The 25,055-nt window shown below is 34.8% G+C and overlaps 1 protein-coding gene across 1 annotated transcript in view; it reads left to right on the plus strand.

Annotated features, from left to right (window-relative positions):
- DHX36 (DEAH-box helicase 36) overlaps positions 1-25,055 on the plus strand; it is a 53,267-nt gene that overhangs the window by 24,652 nt on the left and 3,560 nt on the right. The window contains exons 13-24 of the mRNA XM_037008218.2: positions 84-139; positions 1,623-1,687; positions 2,414-2,557; positions 4,607-4,724; positions 5,406-5,504; positions 9,761-9,934; positions 10,085-10,171; positions 18,621-18,704; positions 21,209-21,308; positions 21,402-21,492; positions 23,935-24,055; positions 24,673-24,825. Of these exons, the coding sequence (XP_036864113.2) occupies positions 84-139; positions 1,623-1,687; positions 2,414-2,557; positions 4,607-4,724; positions 5,406-5,504; positions 9,761-9,934; positions 10,085-10,171; positions 18,621-18,704; positions 21,209-21,308; positions 21,402-21,492; positions 23,935-24,055; positions 24,673-24,825 (1,292 nt within the window). The remainder of the gene's footprint in view (positions 1-83; positions 140-1,622; positions 1,688-2,413; positions 2,558-4,606; positions 4,725-5,405; positions 5,505-9,760; positions 9,935-10,084; positions 10,172-18,620; positions 18,705-21,208; positions 21,309-21,401; positions 21,493-23,934; positions 24,056-24,672; positions 24,826-25,055) is intronic.

The following is a 25,055-nucleotide window of genomic DNA, read 5'->3' on the forward strand; positions in this document are numbered from 1 at the left end:
CTGAATTCATTGTTCCATATATATCTAATGGAGCTTTTCTTAAACTACTTACATTAAAATTTAATATTTTTACAAATTTTCAGATAAATTTCTTATTATACCTCTACATTCACTGATGCCTACAGTTAACCAGACACAGGTATGTTGTTAAATTTATTCATTCTCTGTCTTTCGTACTGAGGCAGGCTTTAAGGACTGCTTTTTTTTTTTTTTTCATTATTTTTCATTATTTTTTCATTATTTTATTTTTTAAATAGCAATCTATAAAAAGTATTTCTTTGAGAGCCTTTGCAAATAAGTTTACAGAGGATGATTGCACAAAAACTTGAATAATAAAGGATAATCTGCAAATCAAATAGTTTTGTTAACATTAGGGAGAAGTATACAAATTGATTTCACCAATAACTTGTTTGGATTTCTTGAATAAAAGAGAAAGGTATATGTGAGTACCAATAAAAATAAGCTGAAAATACTTATCTGTAACATACTATAGCTTGATGGTTAACATTCTGATTTAACAGAATTGGTATATTTTGCAGGTATGAGATTTCCTGTTTTATCAATTATGCTTTATTATGGTTTTGAATATTCTGGCTCTGTGAGATTAAGGAATTTCCCTAGTTAGAGTGAACACTGCATTCTCAAAGGCTAGATAGTTTCTGGCCTGCAGTGTTTGCAGGCCCTGGTAGAATGAGATGAATCAGAAAATCTCTCTTCCCTCCTAGTTTCCCCACTCTTTTTGTAAAAAAATACAAAGATCTTTTTATGGAGACTCTTTTAATACCTTTTGTGCTGGTAACTTAGTCCTGAGTAAGGCTGAGCCAGCTCAGTTAGATGCAGAGTGCATAACTGATGGAAAAGAGAGAACTCTTTGATTCCAAAGATAAGACAGAAGAGTATCCAATGTGAAGGTACTTCCATTTTGATATCCTAATAGTAAATTATGCATTCCTTTGCTTGAGAATATGTGACTAGAGTGGGAAACAACATTTTTTTTCCCGGTGTTAGATATTATTATTTTTATAAGCAACAGGATAAGTTTATGCTTTTTTGTTTTTACATTATAGCCAAGTGGTATTTGACGCCATGTCTTCCCATTTGTCAAAAGAGGCATTGTTTATAGGATTCAGCATTTGGGGAAAAAAAAATTTTCTTTAATCCAGTCTGGTCTTAAAAGCTAGTATACAGTGGCACAGTCAGCTGACACCTGATGAGTTGGACATCTGCTGGGTTGGCTATTGTGTCTTTACCCATAGAGTATTGGATAATGTATAGTACTTAAACTGAACTCCCTTACATATGTGACTATGTAATAAGACATTTATATTCCAGCTTTTGCTAAAAATTATTCTCTAAGTTTAAATAATCCTATTTAACTTGAAATCTTGTTTGTGATAAAGTTCTGATATCTGTGGGAAATTTAGTTTTGGTTTGCCAAAAGGGAATTTTGTAGTATTGAAATGGTGTACATTATAAATGTAACTATAAAGTATTAGATGTCTGTGTCAGTGAATGAAAACAATGCTGCAAATGAACAGTATCTGAAGTAATTCCTCTATTTGCAAGAATGATGTATTAGAAATTAGTGTACTTTTGGGGTTTTGATGTATTTATTCTTACAGGTATTTAAAAGAACCCCTCCTGGTGTTCGGAAAATAGTAATTGCTACCAACATTGCAGAGACTAGGTAAAATTTATTTCAAATATCAGCTGTTGATGGTTATATTAGTTTTGAACTCCATGAATTCTTAATATACTTTACTCTTTTTTCTCTATAGTATACTTTGTAATTTCTTAAGAATAAACCTATTTTAATTTAGTGATTGCAGTGAACATAGGTTTCTTGTTTTGTTTTATACCTATCCTAATATTTTAGCCCTCTTCAGAAACAGCCTTGTAAGTGAATTTTCAAAACTTACCTAAAGAAGCATGGAAGCTGAGGTCAATTTTGGTTTTGCCTTTTTCTGGTTGGGGGTTGTATTTTTTTAGTTATTTGGTAATTAGTCATACAGAGCTTTTAAAATTTCGTATATTCCCTTGGAGGTACTAATATACCAGCATAGTCACTGAAACAGGTTGTTCTTTTGAAGCTGATATGAAATCATGGCCCTGGGGGCCCATGACACTGGGTCCAAAAAAAGTGATCAGGCAAGCCATGAAGTTTGGCTGTGGGCAGATACGAGTACAGCACATGAACTACAGAGGGGGCTCTGTGCTGCCACTTCCAGCTACTGCTGCTGCCTGCAGCTAGGTGCCGGGTCCATCCCCGTTACCTTGGTGAAAATCCTGTACTGCCCAAATCCATTTGATCCAGTGAACTGAAATCCCTGTCATAGGCCGATTATAAGTGAATGTGCTTTTGATGTGTTTTTAATATTTCAAATAATATTTCAAGTATCTATTTTCCAAACAGCATTACCATAGATGATGTAGTTTATGTGATAGATGGAGGAAAAATAAAAGAGACACACTTTGACACACAGAACAACATCAGTACGATGTCTGCTGAGTGGGTTAGTAAAGCTAATGCCAAACAAAGGAAAGGTCGAGCTGGAAGGTAAGATGGAACCTTTGTCTGAAGCCTTTAGATAGTGTAAAAATTTTACATAGCCAAATGTGTTGTTGGTATTTTTGAGCATTATTTATTGTAACAGTTACCATCCAAATTTTTTAAACTTAGTACAGCACATTTTTAAGTGGGAAAATTGTTTTAATTTGGAAATACTTGCCAAGTTTTCTATTTCATGATTTTTTTCTATCTTTAATTCCTCAACCTAGTGATTGAAATTAATATTCTCTGTTCATAGTTTATTCTTACTCTGTTACTTATTATTTTGGTTTTTTTTTAAACATACCATTGACAATAATGTTAACAACTAATACTATGTTAAATGTTAGATCATCTAAATATTTTAATATGCATTAATTTGCTTAATCTATATACCATGATGCTATGATGTAGGTTATCTCCATTTTAAGGGTAAGGAAACTAAGGAACAAATAATCTGTCCAAAGTAACAGCTTTGTAAGTACAGAGCCAAGATTTGTCTAGCACCACACTCTGGGTTCCTAATCACTGTATTTTACAGCTGTACTGGTTTTTCACTATTACCAACAAAAACACAAAGAAAATACCTTTTCCCATTGATGTGGTGGTAGCATAAGAAATAAAAATATCTCTGTTCTAATGGTGGGAAAAATGATTTGCCCTTGGCACAAATTATTGCATTTATTGTTCATTTTAATGCATACTTCACGATATTTTTATACTCTTATTCAGATAAGGTCGAATGTAGATTTGTAGAATAGGGGATTGTATTTTTTTTCTGTTTTTGGTTATTTTTAAATTTTTTGCCTCAAGTAAGGAAAGGCAAAAAAATAGATACTGGCTTAAGTAAGGAAAAGAGAGCTGAAAGAAAACTTTTAAGCTTGCACTACAGTAAAGCACTGATTAACTTGCTGTAATCATTGCAGATTATCCCGGGGTAACTTGACTTTTAGGCAGTTTATTAGATTATATGATTGGTTCTGTTGAATGAAAGTTGTGACTCAGTTCAAGAAGTATACTACTCTTCAGATCAGTTATTGTGGGTAACTTAATTGGGGACCCAGCAATACTAGGGCTTTCCCATGCAGACCTATCACTACTGGATACTGATTCAAAAAGTTTTCACTATAGTGAATTTCTGCCATATTTTTATATTTGAATAGTAAACCTATTATTAGGTCTTAGGTTTGATACATGAAACATGGAAATAAAGTGAATGAAATATTTAGATTTTATCTAATTCTTTATCTTTACTATACTAGTGGAGGTTAAGTATGGAATTACAGTGTTTTAATTCAAATAGAAAATAGTTCTTTGTAAGTGCATAGATATAAATTCCTTTTAGCAAAACCTGGTTAGATTGATAATTATTTTGATGGCCAGAGCAAACTATATTATATGGTCTTCAGTAGAGGCACTGTTACTTTTAGTTTCTACAGGCATATTATATAATAGATGATGTGTATCCTTGTAGACTTGTGACAGAAATAGCTAAGATTTTTAGGATTATTTTTACTCCTATAGATAAAGGGCCTCCCCTTCCTGTAGCAGCAAGAACCCAAAGAAATACTTACTTTGTTTAAATATCCACGTGTATCCTTAACATTGTCCAATTAGATGCAAACAAAATTTTTTTTTTCCAGCATCCCTCTGAGAGCTTACTAAATAGCATTTACTTTTGCTTTTTAAGCAATATAGACAGGGTAACATAATGCTAGGGTTTGTTACATAAAATGCCCACAAGGCATATATAGGTTAACCTAAGTTGACTGTAGTAATGGAGCAGAGCAATCAGTAATCTATAAGATATGTATAAGGAGCCAAGTTACTGGTGGTGGGGAGGAATCTTGACATTTCTTAAAAGTAGGACATAGGGATAGTAGATTTAGGGTTATTCAGAATAGATGGGGAAAAAGGAATATATGATTAAAAATGAAATAATTAAATAAATTAGTTACAATGTGGCTTATAAGAAATAGATATTGGTTACTTTCCCTGCCTTCTCTTTTCTCTGTAGTTCTAAAAAATTATTGATAATCCTTTTTCTTTTTAATAAAGAGTTAAACCTGGTCATTGCTATCATCTGTATAATGGCCTTCGAGCAAGTCTTCTGGATGACTATCAACTGCCAGAAATTTTGAGAACTCCTTTAGAAGAACTTTGTTTACAAATAAAGGTAAATTAGGTGGGAGAGTTACAAAACTAAGTGGAGGTGCTTTTCTAATTTTCAACAGATTTTATAGAGGAAAGTAGTATATTATTCTGCAAGAAAAATTATTACTATGCATTTGTTTTGTTTCTGTTAGTAGAGTGTGGTTTTTAAACTTCCTTCAACTGTTTTATTAAACAGTTCTTAATCATGTACTTCACTGGAGCCTGCCTGCCTGTGTTTGAATCACAACTCCTCCCCTGACAGGCTACTTCCTGTTATATTGGACAAGTTACTTAAATTAACCTCATATAAAATTCTTAGATCAGTGCCTGCATGTAGTAAGTGTTCAGCAAATGTTGGCTACTGTTATTAACATCTTAAGATGTTATTCCTCATTACGAACTTAACCATTTTTTCAGCATCTTAAATATTTTGTGTAATTAGCCTTCTTACTCTAAGATAATTTGTAATCAGCTTGTTTGTTGAGATTTTAACCAGCTGCTTTTTCCACTAATAGAGTTGGTAGCTGGTAAAGTAGAATATTGGCTTTTAAACATGTTTTAACAGAATCACAAATATAATTTACACTTTTCTAGTAAACTAACTTGAAAAATGTGTATAGTTTTGATGCTTATTTGAGTGCTTGACACAAGGACAGGACTAAACTGTTAAGTCAATAAATGTTTAATTATATTTGTCTTCCAGATTTTAAGGCTAGGTGGAATTGCTTATTTTCTAAGTAGGTTAATGGATCCACCATCAAATGAAGCAGTGTTACTCTCCATAAGACACCTGATGGAATTGGTAAATTTGATTTTTTTTTTCCAGTTCTAAATTAGTCTTAGAGCCTGTAAGCCAGCTAATTATAAATTTTACTCTCATTACAGACCAATGAGTGAATAGTGCCAAATTTGATTCACTATTTTACTTTAGTATATAAAATATGAATTAGCAAGTTATAAAATGATACCTTTATGATATTCCTATACTTGGCCCTTTCTACACAATATTTTTCATTCTAAGTAATTTAAAATTACATAAAATTTTGAAATCTTTCAGTTACTGCTCTTTGTCTTCATTTGTATTCTTGAAATGCATTTGGTTCATTTATTCTACTCTTCTGATTACTGTACTGTTTTTAGAGCTTTGTCACAACCAAGGAACCTTAATGACAGTGTGGACATCTTGTAATGGCAACTCTTATATTTTTGGAGGAATAATAGCAGGTGGCTTTTCTCCAAAATACCATATCCCCTGTCTTTATCTTACAGCCTTTTTCCTTAGTTCCTTTTTATGGAGTCAGTATTTCGAGAAAACTACCTTCGGTTTCTTAGTCAAGTGACCATCTAGTTAGTAGTCATTCCTTCAGAGATCATGCTGAGAAGAGGCACAGGAATGACTGTGATGAGTTAGTGTCCAAAGTGGGAAAGGAAGAGGTTAGAACTGTGCTGTCAAATACAGTAGCTACTAGTCATATGTGACTGTTTAAATTTTGAATTAAATTACAAAATCAGTATGTCAGTCACACACGTTTTGGTTGTTCAACAGGCATTTGTGGTTTGGCTAGTGGATACCATATCGGACGGTAAAGAAATAGAACATTTCTGTCATTGCCGCAAATTCTGTTCACTAATGCTGAGTTAGAGGGTGCTGAAGATGTATTTTCTGTGTTTCAGTTTTACTTGAGCCATCTATACAGATAATTTTGAGAATTTGACCCATATCAGAACATTGCAATGGCTTCTAATATGAGTAATAAGTTGTTTAAATGAAAAAGCATTGTAAATTATCTAGCCATCTTTGTTGAGATTTGGACTAGATTTAGTGTAGTTACTGGTGTTTTAGGGAGAAAAAAGTTTAACTGCTCACCTCTTTTCCCCTCCAGGCTTTTATCTAATAGGATATAGCTGTGGAGAGCTTGGGTGGCAATCAGAGAATCAACTTTTTATTTGTGGTAGAGATGGACCACCAAAGGACAGCTGGCTCTGAAGCCAGAGTTGGATGACTTCTTCTCTCCCAACTGCATTTAATAGCCAGTCTTTACTTAGCCATTTGCAGGCAACAGAATTATGAAAAAACCAGCAAATCCTTGCCAGCAGTAGGATCTGAAGCCCATATTAAAAAACAAAACATCACTTTTTATTGTGGAATACAGCATGACCATCCAGGATAAACAAGCAAAACAAAAAATGTCCAGTTTAAGATTCACAGAGTGAGCGCTATGTAATCATTACTCATGTTAAGAAGTGAGAACATCCCCAGTATCGTGAAGTCCCCCTCTGACCTCTCCCTGTCACTCCACTCTCCCTCAGTCCCAAAGTTAACCTCTGTCATGCCTTTCCTGGTAATCTCTTGCTTGTTTTTCTTGATGGTTTTACCATACCAGTGTACATCTCTGTAAAGAGCTCCATTTAATTTGTCCTACTTTTGTGAGCTTGCCATGAACTCCCAGAGGATACAGGTGGACTTTTGGAGGGAAGAATGGGGTTCTGCATATTTCCACTTAATATTGTGAGATCCATCTTGATTTTAGCTATGGTTCATTCCTTTTCATATTTGATGAAACTCATGACCACTCAAAAGTCATTTTGGTTATTTCCAATTTGAGGCTATTAAGTATAATGCTGGTATGAATATTCAGTGGATTAAGTATTTCTCCTGAGTACTTAACTTAGTTTACTGGATCATAAAGATATATATTATCAGCTTTGGTAGATAATGCCAGTTTCCCAAAGTTAAACCACTTTACCCTCCTAACCACTGCTGGTGGTAGGTGAGTTCTCATTGCTCTATAGTGTCACCAGCCCTTGGTAGTTTTGTTCTAACCATGCTGGTAGGTATGTAGTAGTTATAATTTGCATTACCTTGACTATTAATGAATTTGTGAGGAGCTTTTCATTTGTTTATTGCCTATTTGGATAGCCTCTTTTATAAATTGCTAGTGCTTGCTTTTCTGTTAGGTTGTAGGAGCTCATTATATACTTCTTACGTATTCTTAAAGTGAACCTTTTGTCAGCTTTCTATTGCACATGTCTGTGTTTTTACCTTTCCACTTTTTATAGAGTTTTGATGAACTAAATTTCCAATTATAATGTAGTCAAATGTATCAGTCTTTTCTTTATTCTTTTTGTTTTTTTATCCTTTAATAAGTCTTAAACTACCCTAGAGTCATGAAAATACATTATTTTAACTTTGCTGTTTTTTGTCTTTCACATTTAGATATATAATCCATCTTCAAGTGATATTTTATGTGTGTGTGTGTGTGTGTGTGTGTGTGTGTGTGTGTGTGGTAAAGTAGGAGACAAAATTTTTACATGTATAGGTCAGTTGACTGGACTGAAAAGTTTGTCCTTTTCCCTTTGTTTTGTAGCTTTTGTCTTGGATCAAATGCCTATGGATTTGTGTGTGTTTGTAGGCTTGGTTCTCTATTGGTGTGTATTTCTTATCTTGAGCCAATTTCACACTGCCTTAATTACATTGAGTCTTACCAAACAAGAGCATGATCTGTCCCGTTTATTTAGGTATTTAATCTCGCAGTGTCTCATTGTTTTCTGTAGGGGTTTTATTGGACTTTGAAAAAGATTTATTTATTAGCTTATTTTGTTTCTTGTGAGTCTGATCTACAGTAATAAAATAGGTTTTTGAAAACTGACCTTACAGTCATCAATGCTATGAAACTCACTTACTCTGATAATTGTATGTAGATATTTTTCTGCATGCACAAGCACATCTACAAATAATTGCAATTTCATTTATTCCTTTCCAGTTGTCTAGGGCCCCTAATACAGTGTTGAGCTGAAGTGGCATGATTATTGTACATTCTTACTTTCTTGTTCTCAAGGGAAAGTTTTCAGTGATTCGTTGAGCATGTTGATGATTTTCTGTAGAAATTATCAAATTAGGCATCTTTCTATTCTATTACCAGTCAACTAAGAACTTTTTATTATACATGGGTAATTGAATTTATCAAACACCTTTCTGCCTCAGATTATGATGCAGTTTTTCTTGTTTAATTTGTAATGTTTTGAATTACATTGATTTTTCAAATGTTAAACCAGCTTTTATTCCTGAAACCTAACTTGCTGGGATTCAATTCGCCAATATTTTGTTTTGGGGTTTTCATGCATAAAATTAATAGTTTTCCTTTCTCCAAATGTCCCTGTCAAGTTTATATACCAAAATAACACTGGATTCAAAAAACAAGTAGTGAAATTTTTTTGTACTCTCTTAGAGTTTTGGTAAGATCTAAGTTATTTCTGTCAAATGTTTAGAAGTCTGTCTGATAGGATACATATGGATTATATTTTTGTTGTTAGATCTTCTTATATGCCTAATGATTTTAATTGTGCAGTGCACATTTTATTTAAAAAGTTCTTTGTATATAAAAATTTGAAGCCTGGGATGATGATAATTTCTCCAGAGAGCATTTGTGTTGCTATTGTCAGGAAAAGAAGCCCCAGTATTGGGCTCACATCCCTGAATTTCTGTTATTTGCCCCAAATCCTAGACTTAAAACTCTCGTAATTCTTTTTTTAACTCCTCAGTATCTTCAAGCCGCGTTTCTAGCTATGGTCAGTGGGATGATTTGACCAAATTATTTAGGTGATCAGAGCAGAAGTCACCCCAAATTAGTAGGGTTCTAAATATGTGCATTATCTCTTGCCATCCTGTCTCATGCCTCCTAAACTATAGAATCTAGGGGCTATGCATTATATATTCCAAATACATAATAGTATCTCTTTTTTAAAGTTTTTTCCACAGTCATCTTGTGGATAATATTCTTTACTTGATTGATGATTTGCTTATGTGTTATTTCTCTTATTTCTTTCCTAACATTAAGAGTAAAGCGAAGCTGTGGATTTTCTTTAGTTTATGAGTTTGTAACTATTTGCTGACCTCAAAACTTAATGTTTCAATGTAGAACACTAAAACTGAACAATAGGCATTTGGACTTAAGAGAGCGAGGAGTGGCCTGGTATTCTCTTTTAAAGCAAACTTAAATAGCTTTGAGTATAATCCTTTACAATGTCTATTTTAAACATTAAACCCTTACTTTGCAGAATGCATTGGATAAACAAGAAGAATTGACACCTCTTGGAGTCCACTTAGCACGATTACCAGTTGAGCCACACATTGGAAAAATGATTCTTTTTGGAGCTCTCTTCTGTTGCTTAGACCCAGTACTCACCATTGCTGCTAGTCTCAGCTTCAAAGATCCCTTTGTTATTCCATTGGTAAGAAAGATGCAGATACAAGATTGGGCATATTTATATACACAGAATAGTTGTTACTTGGATACATTTTTATTAGAATACCATCCTCTATTATTTACTAGCAGGTCAATTTAAGTTACCTTCATCTGTTTTTTTTGTTTGTTTTTTAAGGGAAAAGAAAAGATCGCAGATGCAAGAAGAAAGGAATTGGCAAAGGATACTAAAAGTGACCATCTAACAGTTGTGCATGCATTTGAGGTAAAAAAAAAAAAAGAAAGAAGGAAAATAAGTTTTGGATTGTGAGTTTATGCAAGTGAAAAACTGATAATAGAATAAGAACATACTTAACTTACTAAAATGTCTATTTTCATAGGTATCAACAATAAATTGCTGAGTGAGAATATTTAAAGTTAGATGAACATGTGAAAAAAATTGTACATCATTTTTCAGTTTTCAAATAAGTAATTACATTTATGCTTTTGGAAAAGAAGTCTATAGTTATGTTTTGATATAGAACAGCTGGACAATTGATTTTAAATTTTTATTTGATATTATCCATTTGTATCTTCATCTGACATTCATAACAGAAAGTCTCTTTTTGTTCATTAGTAAACTATACCTGTATTCAGATTTAACATTTTGATAAGAGTATCATCATGTACATTATTCAGATTAAAACAAAATTTTTGCTCCCAAGAGCCAGGCTTATCTGAGGAAAACATTTATTGTCCATCTTTGCAAACTTCAGGTGTGATTTGGTTTATAGAGACGGCATCTTTTTTACTGTAGTTCTAGACTCAATTTGTACTACACATAGTGGGAAAGTTTATATATTTTTTCCTTTGAGCTCATTCAGTATTATTTTTCCTCTTCATCCTCTTCTAGCTAAAAAAAAGTCATATTGTGAATTTGAAAATAAAATAGCATTGAAATTGGTTCAACAGAGTGCCTTCTGACTAATATGTATATAATATGATGCCATTTTATGTGAAAGACACAATCTATTATTATATAACTTAATATTTGTATGAAGCTCTGGAAATTCAGTGGTTATCTTTTTTATTTTTTAAGTGGTTTTCATACATAATCTTTTTTTTTTCCTTTGGTATCATTAATATAAAATCACATGAGCACCGTTGTGGTTACTAGATTCCCCCATTATCAAGTACCCACCACATACCCCATTACAGTCACTGTCCATCAGCATAGTAAGATGCTACAGAGTCACTACTTGTCTTCTCTGTGCTATACAGCCTTCCGCATGCACCCCCCCTAAGTTATGTTTGCTAATCTTAATGCCCCTTATTCCCCTTTTCCCTCCCTCCACACCCACCCTCTCCAGTCCCTTTCCCTTGGTAACTGTTAGTCCATTCTTGGGTTCTGTGAGTCTGCTGCTGTTTTCTTTCAGTTTATTTGTTCTTATGCTCCACAGATGAGTGAAATAAATTGGTACTTGTCTTTCTCCACCTGGCTTATTTCACTGAGCATAATACCCTGTAGCTCCAGTCCTGTTGTTGCAAATGGTAGAATGTTTTCTTCTTATGGCTGAATAATACTCCATTGTGTATATGTACCACATCTTCTTTATCCATTCATCTACTGATGGACATTTAGGTTGCTTCCATTTCTTGGCTGTTGTAAATAGTGCTGTGATAAACATAGGGGTACATATGACTTTCTGAAACTGGGCTCCTGCATTCTTAGGGTAAATTCCTACGGGTGCAATTCCTGGGTCAAATGGTATTTCTATTTGTAGTTTTTTGAGGAACCTCCATTACTGCTCTCCACAATGGTTGAACTATTTTGCATTCACACCAGCAGTGTGGGAGGGTTCCCCTTTCTCCACATCCTTGCCAGCATTTGTTGTTCCTCCTCTTTTCTATGTTGGCCATCCTAACTGGTATGAGGTGATATCTCATTGTGGTTTTAATTTCCATTTCCCTGATCATTAGTGATGTGGGCTATCTTTTCATGTGCCTGTTGGCCATCTGAAGTTCTTCTTTGGAGAAGTGTCTTAATATCTTGTGCCCATTTTTAATAGGGTTATTTTGTGTGTTGAGGCGTGTGAGTTCTTTATATATTTTGGATGTTAACCCCTTATCATATATGTCATTTACAAATATATTCTCCCATACTGTAGGATGCCTTTTTGTTCTGCTGATGGTGTCCTTTGCTATACAGAAGCTTTTTAGCATGATGCAGCCCCATTTGTTCATTTTTTATTTGATTTCCATTGCCCGAGGAGATCCATTCAGGGAAAAGTTGCTCATGTTTATATTCAAGAGATGTTTGCCTATGTTTTCTTCTTAGAGTTTTTATGGTTTCATGACTTACATCCAGGTCTTTGGTCCATTTCTTTTTTTTCTTTATTAAGGTATCATTAATACACACTCTTAAGAAGGTTTCACATGAAAAAATAATGTGGTTAATACATACACCCATATTATGTGTCCCCCCCATAACCCATTGTAGTCACTGTCCATCAGTATAAGATGCCACAGTCACTATTTGCCTTCTCTGTGCTACACTGTCTTCCCCATGATTCCCCCACACACCATGTGTGCCAATCATATAACCCCTCAATCCCCCTTTCCCTCCCTCCCCATCCGCCCTCTGCCACCAATCTCCTTTGGTAACCATTAGTCCCTTCTTGGAGTCTGTGAGTCTGTTACTGTTTTGTTCTTTCAGTTTTGCTTCGTTGTTATACTCCAAAAATGAGGGAAATCATTTGGCACTTGTCTTTCTCTGAGTGGCTTATTTCATTGAGCATAATATCCTCTATCTCTATCCATGTTGTTGCAAATGGTAGAATTTGTTTCATTCTTATGGCTGAATAGTATTCGATTGTGTATATATACCACCTCTTCTTTATCCATTCATCCACTGATGGACGGACATTTAGGTTGCATCCGTATCTTGGCTTTTTTAAATAGTGCTGCAGTAAACATAGGGATGCATATGTCTTTTTGAATCTGAGATATTACATTCTTTGGGGAAATTCTAGGAGTGGAATTCCTGGGTCAAATTGTATTTCTATTTTGAGTTTTTTGAGGAACCTCATACTGCTTTCCGCAATGGTTGAACTAGTTTACATTGCCACCAGCAGTGTAGGAGGTTTCCCCTCTGTCCGCATCCTCGCCAGCATGTGTCATTCCTAGTCTTTTCAGTACTGGCCATCCTAACTGGTGTGAGGTGATAATCTCATTGTGGTTTGTATTTGCATTTCCCTGATAATTAGTGATGTGAAAAGATGCGTCTGCTGGCCATCTGAATTTCTTCTTTGGAGAATTGTCTGTTCTTATCCTCTGCCCATTTTTTAATCAGGTTATTTGCTTTTTGGTTGTTGAGGCATGTGAGTTCTTTATATATTTTGGATGTTAACCCCTTGTCAGATATGTCATTTACAAATATATTCTCCCATACTGTAGGATGCCTTTTTGTTCTGCTGATGGCGTCCTTTGCTGTACAGCAGCTTTTTAGTTTGATGTAGTCACATGTGTTCATTTTTGCTTTTGTTTCCCTTGCCCGAGGAGAGGCAGTCACAAAAAAGTTGCTCATGTTTATACTCAGGAGATTTTTGCCTATACTGTCTTCTAAGAGTTTTATGGTTTCGTGACTTAAATTCAGGTCTTTGATCCATTTTGAGTTTACTTTTGGATTTGGGGTTAGACAATAATACAGTTTCATTCTCTTGCATGTAGCTTTCCAGTTTTGCCTACACCAGTTGTTGAAGAGGCTGTGTTTTCCCCATTGTGTATACATGGCTCCTTTATCGTATATTAATTGACCATATATGCTTGGGTTTATGTCTGGGGTCTTTGGGTCTGTTCTTGTGCCAGTACCAAGTTGTCTTGATTTCTGTGACTTTGTAGTAGAGCTTGAAGTTGGGGAGCATAATCCCCCCACACTTTATTATTCTTTCTCAGGATTGCTTTGGCTATTCGGAGTCTTTTGTGGTTCCTTATGAATTTTAACGATTTTCTCTAGTTTGTTGAAGAATGCTGTTGGTATTTTGATAGGAATTGCACTGAATCTGTAGATTGCTTCAGTCAGGATGGCCATTTTGAGAATATTAAGTCTTCCTATCCATGAATGTGAGATGTGTTTCCATTTATTGGTATCTTCTTTAATTTCTCTCATGAGTGTCTTGTAGTTTTCAGAGTATAGGTCTTTCACTTCCTTGGTTAGGTTTATTTGTAGGTATTTTATTCTTTTTGATGAAATTGTAGTTTTCCTGATTTCTCTTCCTGCTAGTTCATCATTAGTGTATAGAAATGCAACAGATTTCTGTGTATTAATTTTGTATCCTGCAGCTTTCCTGAATTAAGATATTAGATCTAGTAGTTTTGGAGTAGAATCTTTATGGTTTTTTATGTACAATGTCATGTCGTGGGCAAACAGTGACCATTTAACTTCTTCCTTGCCAGTCTGGATGCCTTTTATTTCTCTCTGTTGCCTGATTGCCTTGGCTAGGGACCTCCAGAATTATGTTGAATGAAAGTGGGGAGAGTGGGCATTCTTGTCTTGTTCCTGATCTCATAGGAAAGACTTTCAGCTTCTCATTGTTAAGTATGATGTTGGCTGTGGATCTGTCATATATGGCCTTTATTATGTTGAGGTACTTGCCCTCTATACCCATTTTATTGAAAGTTTTTATCATGAGTGGATGTTGAATTTTGTCGAATACTTTTTCAGCATCTATGGAGATGACCATGTGGTTTTTGTCCTTTTTGTTGATTTGGTGGATGATGTTGATGGATTTTTGAATGTTTTATAATCCTTGCATCCCTGGAATAAATCTTTCTTGATCATGATTGATGATATTTTTGAATTTGGTTCACTAATATTTTGTTGAGTATTTTTGTATCTATTTTCATCAGGGATATTGGTCTGTAATTTTCTTTTTTTGTGGTGTCTTTGTCTGATTTTGGTATCAGAATGATGCTGACCGCATAGAATGAATTTGGGAGTATTCCCTCCTCTCTACTTTGTGGAAAACTTTAACAAGGATGGGTTTTAGGTCTTCACTAAACGTTTGATAAAATTCAGCAGTGAAACTATCTGGTCTACTGGGATTTTTTTCTTAGGTACTTTTGTTTACCAATTCAGTTTCCTTGCTGATAATTGGTTTCTTCAGATTTCTGTTTCTTCCTTTGAAGGTTGTATTTTTCGAGAAAGTTGTCCATTTCTTCTAGGTTATCCAGTTTGTTAGCATATAATTTTTCATTGTATTCTCTCATAATTCTTTGCATTTCTGTGGTGTCAGTAGTGATTTATCCTTTCTGATTCTGTTTGTGTACTCTCTTTTTATCTTGCTAAGTCTGGCTAGGGGTTTATCTATTTTATTTATTTTCTCGAAGAACCAGCTCCTGCTTTCATTGATTCTTTCTATTGTTTTATTCTTCTTGATTTTATTTATTTCTGCTCTAATCTTTATTATGTCCCTCCTTTTACTGACTTTGGGCCTCATTTGTTCTTCTTTTTCTATTTTTGTTTATATTGAGTTTAGACTGTTCGTATGGGATTGTTCTCCTTTCCTGAGGAGGACCTGTATTGCAGTATGTTTCCCTCTTAGCATGGCCTTTGCTGCGTCCCTCATATTTTTGCAGTGTTGAATTATTGTTGTCATTTGTCTCCATATATTGCTTGATCTCTTTTTATTTGGTCATTGATCCATTGATTATTTAGAAGCATGTTATTAAGCCTCCATGTGTTTGTGGGCTTTTTCGTTTTCTTTGCGTAATTTATATCTAGTTTCATACCTTTGTGGTCTGAGAAGCTGTTGGGTACAATTTCAATCTTTTTTAATTTACTGAGGCTCTTTTTGTGGCCTAGTATATGATCTATTCTTGAAAATGTTCCATGTGCAAATAAGAAGAATGTGTATTCTCTAGCTTTTGCATGGACTGTTCTGTAGATGTCCATTAGGTACATCTGTTCTAATACGTTGTTCAGTGCCTCTATCTCCTTACTTATTTTCTGTCTGGTTTATCTGTCTGTTGGAGTGAGTGGTATATGGAAGTCTCCTAAAATGAATGCATTGCATTCTATTTCCCCCTTTAATTCTGTTAGTATTTGTTTCATATATGTAGGTGCTCCTGTGTTGGTTGCCTAGATATTTATAATAGTTATATCCTCTTGTTGGACTGACACCTTTATCATTATGTAATGGCCTTCTTTGTCTCTTGTACTTTCTTTGTTTTGAAGTCTATTTTGTCTGATACAAGTATTGCAACTCCGGCTTTTTTCTCCCTATTAGTTGCATGAAATATGTTTTTCCATCTCTTTACTTTCAGTCTGTGTATGTGTTTGGGTTTGAAGCTAGTCTCTTGTAGGCATCATAAAGACGGGTCTTGTTTTTTTTATCTATTCAGTGACTGTGTCTTTTGATTGGTGTTTTCAGACCATTAGGGTGATTATCAATAGGTATGGACTTACTGCCATTGCAGGCTTTAGATTTGTTGTTACCAAAGGTTCAAGGGTTACTAGTTACTATCTAACAGCCTAATTCAACTCACTTAGTATGCAATTGCAAACACTACCTAAAGTTTCTTTTTTTTCCCCTCCTTTTTCTTCCTCCTCCATTCTTTATATATTACATATCATATTCTGTACTCTTTGTCTATCCCTTGATTGACTTTGAGGGTAGTTGATTTGATTTTGCATCTGCTTAGTAATAAGTTGTTTTACTTTGCTGTGGTTTTATTTCCCCTGGTGACAGCTATTAGCCTTAGGAATACTTCCATCTATAGCAGTCCTTCCAAAATACACTGTAGAGGTGGTTTGTGGGAGGTAAATTCTCTCAGCTTTTGCTTATCTGGAAATTGTTTAATCCTTCCTTCAAATTTAAATGATAACCTTGCCAGGTATTCTTCATTCAAGGCCTTTCTATTTCCTTGCACTAAGTATATCATGCCATTTCCTTCTGGCCTGTAAGGTTTCTGTTGAGAAGTCTGATGATAGCCTGCTGAGTTTTCCTTTGTATGTGATCTTTTTTCTCTCTCTAGCTGCTTTTAAAAGTCTCTTTATCCTTGATCTTTACCATTTTAATTATATGTCTTGGTGTTGTCTTCCTTGGGTCCCTTGTGTTGGGAGATCTGTGTACCTCCTTGGCCTGAGAGACTATCTCCTTAGATTGGGGAAGTTTTCAACAATTACCTCCTCAAAGACACTTTCTATCCCTTTTTCTCTCTTCTTCTTCTGGTACCCGTATAATGCAAATATTGTTCCATTTGGATTGGTCACACAGTTCTCTCAATATTCTTTCATTCTTTGAGATCCTTTTTTCTCTCTGTGCCTCAGCTTGTTTGTATTCCTCTTCTCTAATTTCTGTTCCATTTACTGGCTCTTCTACTACATCTTATCTGTTTTTATATCCCTCTATTTTATGTTTCATTTCAGATATGGAATTTCTTAATGATTGAATCTCCATCCTAAATTAGTCCGAGTTCTTGAATATTTTTCTGTACCTCCATGAGTATATTTATGATATTTATTTTGAAATCTCTTTCAGGAAGATTGGTGAGTTCAGTTTTATTTGGCCCTTTTTCTGGTGTTCCTGAGATTTTTGTTTGAACCAGGTACCTTTTATGTTCATATTTGTATGTGGCGCCTTCTAGTACCCAGAAGCTCTAGTCTTGGAAGCAGTGCTGGTGCCTGGCGGGTGGAAAGAGCTGTTTCCTGCTCTCTGCTGCAGTGCCTGTCTCCACTGTCAGAACTGGTGGGTGGAGCACACAGGTGTAAGCCTCTGCACTTTGCGTCCATAGCCCCAATAGGCAGGGCCTCCCTCTGGCTGGCCTGATGCCAGGGCAGGGACTGCCACTTTTGGAGCCGGTGCCTGCAGGCAAGGAGGAAGGTACAGCAGGCTGGATGTCACAGTGTGGGGCCTCAGAGCTGAGTAGCCAGCCAGGGGAATGGAGTGCCTGAAGCTCCTGAAAGTTCCCAACCTGCTCGGCAAAGCGCGCCCAGACAACGTTGTCCACCTATCCCTTCTCCCGCACACCAAGCTCCGTGTAAACCCCTCCCCTTCAGTAGCTCTCTCCCTGCTAGAAAGCCTCTTAGACCACCCACCTTTCCTTTGTCGCAGAGCATCCAGATGTGGATCCCTGTCCTTCACAAATGGTTGGAATCTTAGTCTCTTCAAGTATTCTGCCTGTGTTAGCTTTCCAACCCAAGTAATCTCCAGATCACCATGCAATGTAGGTTTGTGGTCCCAAAGCAGATCTCTAGGGCTGGGTGTTCAGCAGTCCGAGGCTTTCATACCCTCCCACTCCATTTCTCTTCCTCCCGCCAGTGAGCTGGTAGGGAACGGCTTGGGTCCCGCTGGATTAAGGCTTTGGTATGTTACCCTGTTTTGTGAGGTCTGCTCTATCCTGCAGGTGTAAGCAGTCTGGTGTAGCCTTCCTGTTGCTCTTTTAGGATTAGTTGTATTTACTATATTTTTGTATTGTATGTGGTTTTGAGAGTTCTCTGTCTCACCTCTCACACCACCTTCTTGAATCTGAATTCAGTGGTTATCTTTTAATGACTTAAGATCATGGGGAGTTTATGATTTTTTAGTTTCTTAATTTCAAAATTCTTTGAATTTTTTCTTTGCAAAAAGAATGAAATATCTGGAAAATTAAATTAGTACCAAAATAAAGATGAACTAGCAAGCATCTTTGCTTAGAGGAACCAATATAGTTTTCTTCATTTCTTTGCCCCTTAGGGCTGGGAAGAAGCTAGGAGACGTGGATTCAGATATGGAAAAGATTATTGCTGGGAGTATTTTCTGTCTTCAAACACATTGCAGGTAATGGTGAATGTTTTGAAGTGATTCTCACATATATAACCATTTTGTGCAGTTCTATCTGTGACAAAAAGTTCATTATGTGAGTTTGCCTTATGAAGTTTAATCATTATAGAAAACAACAGAAGGAATCTATTAACTGCAACAAAACAGGAAAAGATGTATAGTATAAAAAACTAATGGCTGAGAAAAGAAACAAGATTCAAGAGTATAGCAGGAAAGGTAGTAAGGCTTGGTTACCCTACACTCACCCTATAGTTGCCATTTTGATGTCTCAACCTGAAGGTTTTCACTAATACTCCCAAAATCTATTTTAAAATATCAAGTAGAGTTAATGTCTTTAACTTCTGGGTAGGTATCTTTAACCCTCTTGGTGTAGTGAGAAAACACTGAACAAGAGGCACTTGTGAAACAAGAGAAAGTAAACCATGAATAGGGCAGATACACATCAGACTTCAGACTCCTCAGTGAATTGGAGAAGTGATTTCAAGCAGGTGGGAATGTCCTCACTTTCCCCCAGTACATGTACACTCCAGCTGTGTAGGCCGAACCCTGGTATCAGACATTTAACAGATCTTCAGTACAAGGAGATAAGGGACTCAAGAAGCTTGCATCTCTAATCAGAAGTGCCCAGATGTTAACAAAATGAAGGGTCATAACGACTCCCTGAAAGGTACTGCAGCCAATGGGAAAAAGAATGGAGTATAGCATTTCTCAACAGAAAATACCTTAGTACTTCTTAGTAAGGATTTAAGAAGCAAATAAATTCAGCAAAACAGATAAGAAAATAAACCAACAGAATGGAAGAAAACTGATGATTTAGGAAGATAAATTGAGGACCAGAAGAGTCACAAGGAACAAAATGAACACTCATTTATTGCATGAAAGAAAGGCTTGAAGTAATAGTTTATAGATGTAACCACAAAAGAAAAATTAAAGCACTAAGCAAAAAGCTTATAGACAAGAAGTTAGGATTGATCCATCATGAAGATAATATAGGTGTCTCTCTGTGGAAAATTCAAGTGTCACTGAATATGTGTTCAAGGATAGATGTGAGATCATTTCCCTGAAATGAAAAAAGTGAACTATAAGGATGAAAAGATGGCTTAATCCAAGTGTTAATTGAGAATATTACATCCAGTCAAGATATTGAGATATAATGACATAGGAGAGGCATTCAAGAAAGCACTTGAAATGCTGCACCCCTGAGCTGTTCTTGAAACACCGACAGTGAAATGCTGCCTATTAAGAGATGAGTCAGAAGGAATTCAGGAATGGAGAATGCATGCTCAGTCAGCTAGTGGTGTGCTTTGAAATTATTTAAATATAGAACAAATATAAAACAGTATTAGGAATAATGGATACAGAATAGAATGTAAAGGTTATTATACTGAACAATATAAAGTAATGGTAGTAAGCACCAGGAGGTGGCCTAGAGAGTCAGTTACAAGAGAAATTAGGTGGGGAAACTAAAGTCATACAATTCATTAAAGGATATAATTGGCAACATGGGTTTGAACTGTGTAGTCCACACATACGTTGGAAAATTTTTTGGAGATGTGTAACAATTTGAAAAAACTCTCTCTAGGTTACTTTATGTGAGAATACAGTATATCATATACAAAATGCATGTTAACTTTGTTACTGGTAAGGATTCTGGTCAACAATAAGCTTTTTAGTAATTTTTGGGAAGTCAGAAGTTAGGCATTCTTCTTTAAATTGAACTAAAATTAATGTTAATACTTTTATTAAACTAGCTTCTATACTATCACTATTGTTAGGCTGGCATTTCTGTCTAGGTCTTGTGTCAGTGTATATGCATAAATGTCTGCAGTATTATTCACTTAGTTAATGATTATTTCTGACAGTGGAGTTGAGGGAAGTTTCTTCCCTTTATGTTTTTCTATATCACTTGAGTACTTTATACTGAACCATGTATCAATTTTGCCCAAAAAGTAAATTTTGTAAAAAACAAAGAATGGCCTTAAGCTTTTGTGCCAATATGTAATAGTTAAATGTCAGTACTAAAATTATAGATATTGGTTATTTTCTTTATGCTTTTCTGTATTTTTTTCAAAATATAGAATGCAGAATAATTTTTAAAATTATACTAACTTTTTGCAAAATGGGTGATGCTTAATCATCATTGATACTCCCTACAACAGGTAAATCTTTTCTGTAAAAGATCTGACAATAAATATTTCAGGCTTACAGACCATATGATCTCTGCTGAAACGACTCACCTCTGCCATTATAATGCAAAGCAAGTAGAGATAATATGTAGTTGAATGGATATGGTTGTGTTCCAGTAATACTCTGCTGACAAAGACAGGTTTTAGGAATTTTGTAGTTTGCCAACCCCTACTCTAAAACATCATAGTTTTACAAAAATGTTCTATGCAGCAGGGAAAGCTGATAGCTAAGTTTATTTATGAGAGTATGCTTCATAGCCCCTATAAATCTGTGTGAAAGATCTTCTAGTTCTGTTTGTTACCATTGCTTCCTAGATGCTGCATAACATGAAAGGACAGTTTGCTGAGCATCTTCTTGGAGCTGGATTTGTAAGCAGTAGAAATCCTAAAGACCCAAAATCTAATATAAATTCAGGTAAAGCAGAAAATACAGTGTAAATAACTTGCTACTGTTGTCCACTGTATCGGTATTTTACTTTTTTTTCCTTTACCTTCCCACCTCTAATAGATAATGAGAAGATAATTAAAGCTGTCATCTGTGCTGGTTTATATCCCAAAGTTGCTAAAATTCGACTAAATTTGGGTAAAAAAAGAAAAATGTAAGCATTGAAGATTATTGTGAATATCTTCTAATTCGCTCCTTAAGCTTTTGAAATCCTCTGGTGCAGTAGGGCTCACACTGTAAATTTGTTCTTATTCATATTTGCACCATACTCTGACTCTTTACTTTTACTCGTTTAGGAGAAAGCAACCTAACATAGGCATCACTTTCTCCCACCTATTATTCACAAAGAATGTTAGCAACATATAATACCAGTTGGTAAAATATAATACTAAATGTTAGGAAAGTAAGCCAGCTATTAAAGATCAGTGTGCCTGGATGGACATTGCTTAGAGTATATTTTTTGCAGGATTTTTCCCTCATCTTCTTATAAAAGAGATAATTTCATAATCAGCTCTTTGAAAATTGTGGTGATTTTACCATTTTGAGAAATAAAGTATAACTTAAGTCTGTGTACACATAGTCAGCCTTGGTAGCAGTTGGAGATAATAACAAAGCATATTTTTGCCCAGTAAATGAGCTTATTCTAGTGAGGAGACAAATCATACATCACAAATGACTAGTAGTATGTCAATTGGTGCTACCTTTTTGGAAGGCACTCAAGATTAGAATTAGGTACTGAGACTCATTATTATACTCATTGGCCTGGTGGATTCATTAGTGAGTATTTTAATTTGAGGAATAGATCCTAAGGAAAAAATTCTCAATGTTTTTTAAAAGCTATATTGTAAAAATCATGGGTGTCCAGTAGCAGTAGGGAAATTATGGTTTTATTATACTGTATCATGACATTTCAGTTAGATGTGCATATAAAATATAGTCATTGTATAGTAACATAAAAATTCTAACTCATATTAATTGAAAAAGTTAGGTACTCTGTAATTATAAGCAAAAAATAATAGACCTCAAAGATTGACTAAGTATAAATGTGATTCTAGGGCAGTGGTTCTCAGCTGGGTTGACTTTGTTTCCCAGGGGACATTTGACAGTGTTTGGAGACATTTGTGGTGGTTACTACAAGCATCTAGCAGACAGAGGTCAGGGTGCTATTAAACATTGAATGTATAGGCTAGCTCCCCACAACAAAGATTACACACAGTTCAGGATGTCAAAAATGCTGAGGTTGAGAAACCCTATTTTAAAGTATAAAATGATGAGTGATACGAATTTTAACCATTGTAGGTGGATTACCCACATTTTATGTGATGCAAAATTTTTTACATCAGTACTTGGTCAAATTCTTTTTCTTTTCTGCCCCTCACTTTTACAGGTAGCTTAACACAGAGACTCTTTGAAATAAAACACTTTATATAATCCTCTGCCATCCTGGGAAGGATTTATAAGAAAAATGTAGGTCTTTAGGATTGGTGCTTTGTTGTGTTCTAGACCAGGGGTCAGCAAATCTTGGAATGCTGGCCAAACACTTGTTTATCTGTATTTATATTGGAACACGGCCACATCTGCTCATTTACATGCTATCAATGCTACACTAGCAGAGTTCAGTTAGTTATGACACGTCATAGGGCCCACAGAGCCTTAAATGTTTTCTCTTTGGCCTGGTCCTGTGCCCCTCTGCTATAGTGATGTAAGAGTGCAGGATGGCATGGTTAAATTGTGTGGTGAAGAGAGATAATTTCAGAAATAATATCTGAATAATGACTCAAAACTATGATTCATGATTTTGGTAGATGTATTATGAATTCCTAAAACTATGAAAAAGATCCTCTTAAAAACAAAAAGAAGGATTGTCAGCTTTTATGCTGTCATCTAATCTAGGTAATAACCATTGACTTGAAGCATCAAGCATCTCCTTGCTGAATAATATAAATTAAAGACTTGCAGATTGAGGTAAAACTTGTGTGGCTATCAAAGAAAAGTTCCCTAGGAATTGATTGATACTGACTAAAGCCCTGTCAAAGTACATTTATTCCAGATATTCCTCTTTTGAAACTGGTGGATTTGAGTGAATGGGAGACCATTTAAAGCATATTTTAACATAGGTTTTAAAAAATTAATTATAGCTAAAATCCTTAAAATTCTTCATTTTTTATTTTATATTTGGGTGAATAACCTGTGAAATTTTTAAACTGATCACTTTACAAAATTGTTCTGTAAATTGAGTTATTTATCAGTATGATTGGCAATATTATAGACTACTGGTCTGAATCACTTAGAATTATTTCAGGTATTTATTTAATTGTCTTTTACTGATATTAGCATAATTGAAGAATATTCTGTCACTTTTCTAAATATGTTAAATAATTATACCTGCAAGTAAGGAACCCTTCTATAATGTATAGAGTATTCATATTTAGCTATTTTTCCATATTATATAAAATAAAACTCTGTTCCCAAATATAAATTTGCATGATTGCAAAAATAAATTGAACTCATCTGTGGAGTTTTTATTAAAATTCTGGTATTGGTTTGGGATCTCCAAGAATTTTTTTTAACCAACTGCATTTTAACTTTTTTAAAGGGTGAAAGTTTACACAAAAACCGATGGGCTAGTTGCTATACATCCTAAATCTGTTAATGTGGAGCAAACAGAGTTTCACTACAATTGGCTTATCTATCACCTGAAGATGAGAACAAGTAGTGTACGTAAATATTTAAAATGATCATTGATCTGAGTATCAGTCTTAATTGTATTTCTATTATTGTATACTCTTCACACTTACAAACAAAATTTCTTCTTTCTTAAAAATTTTTTCCTCTGACATGAATTATAATTTCCTTAACAATGTATAATTTTAATATGCAGCACGGCTGTTATGTTGCATCTTTATCTTTAATTGACAAAAGTTATTTGATTTGCATAGTTTTCTTTTAGAGTCTGCTTTCAAGAAATCCTGGCATTTTATGGTATACAGTTTACACTGTACAAAGAATTTTGTTGGCATGTCGATATACCTTATAATTATTAATTCTGTTTTTAGATTTAAATAATTTCAGATATATTAGAGTTTAGGTGTTGCTTACAGAATAGTGTACTATTGCTTGAATTGAAACAAAAATATAAAATTTCTGTGTTCTTTAACTTAATGAAGAATGGTGTCTTTAAAATGGTATTTGTTCAGAATTTCTGAAATTACACTAGCAGGCTAATACTGATTTTAGAAGGAAAGCATTAATAGATTGATACTGGTGATGTTGAATGGATGTGGCAATAATCCTGGCCACTGAATGTATTAATTTGCTTTAATTCTCTTTACAGATATATTTATATGACTGCACAGAGGTTTCCCCATACTGTCTGTTGTTCTTTGGAGGTGATATTTCCATCCAGAAGGATAACGACCAGGAAACTATTGCTGTAGATGAATGGATTGTCTTTCAGTCTCCAGCAAGAATTGCCCATCTTGTTAAGGTGACTGACTTTACATGATTGTCTTTGAGTCTACATACAAGTTAGCTTTGTAATCTTATGGTTTTGTTCCAGTTTTATTTGTTATATGAAATATTTCTTACTCCATTTCAGCAGCACAAATAGTGTGAAGAAATTGATTTATAGTTTTTCCCTATTGTTTTTTGAGGTAGTTTGACCACCCATTTTAAATGGCTCAGTTTTGTTGAAGTTTGACTTTTTTAGCTTTACTG

Source organism: Manis javanica, chromosome 3, assembly GCF_040802235.1.
Source record: "Manis javanica isolate MJ-LG chromosome 3, MJ_LKY, whole genome shotgun sequence".
Lineage (NCBI taxonomy): Eukaryota > Metazoa > Chordata > Mammalia > Pholidota > Manidae > Manis > Manis javanica.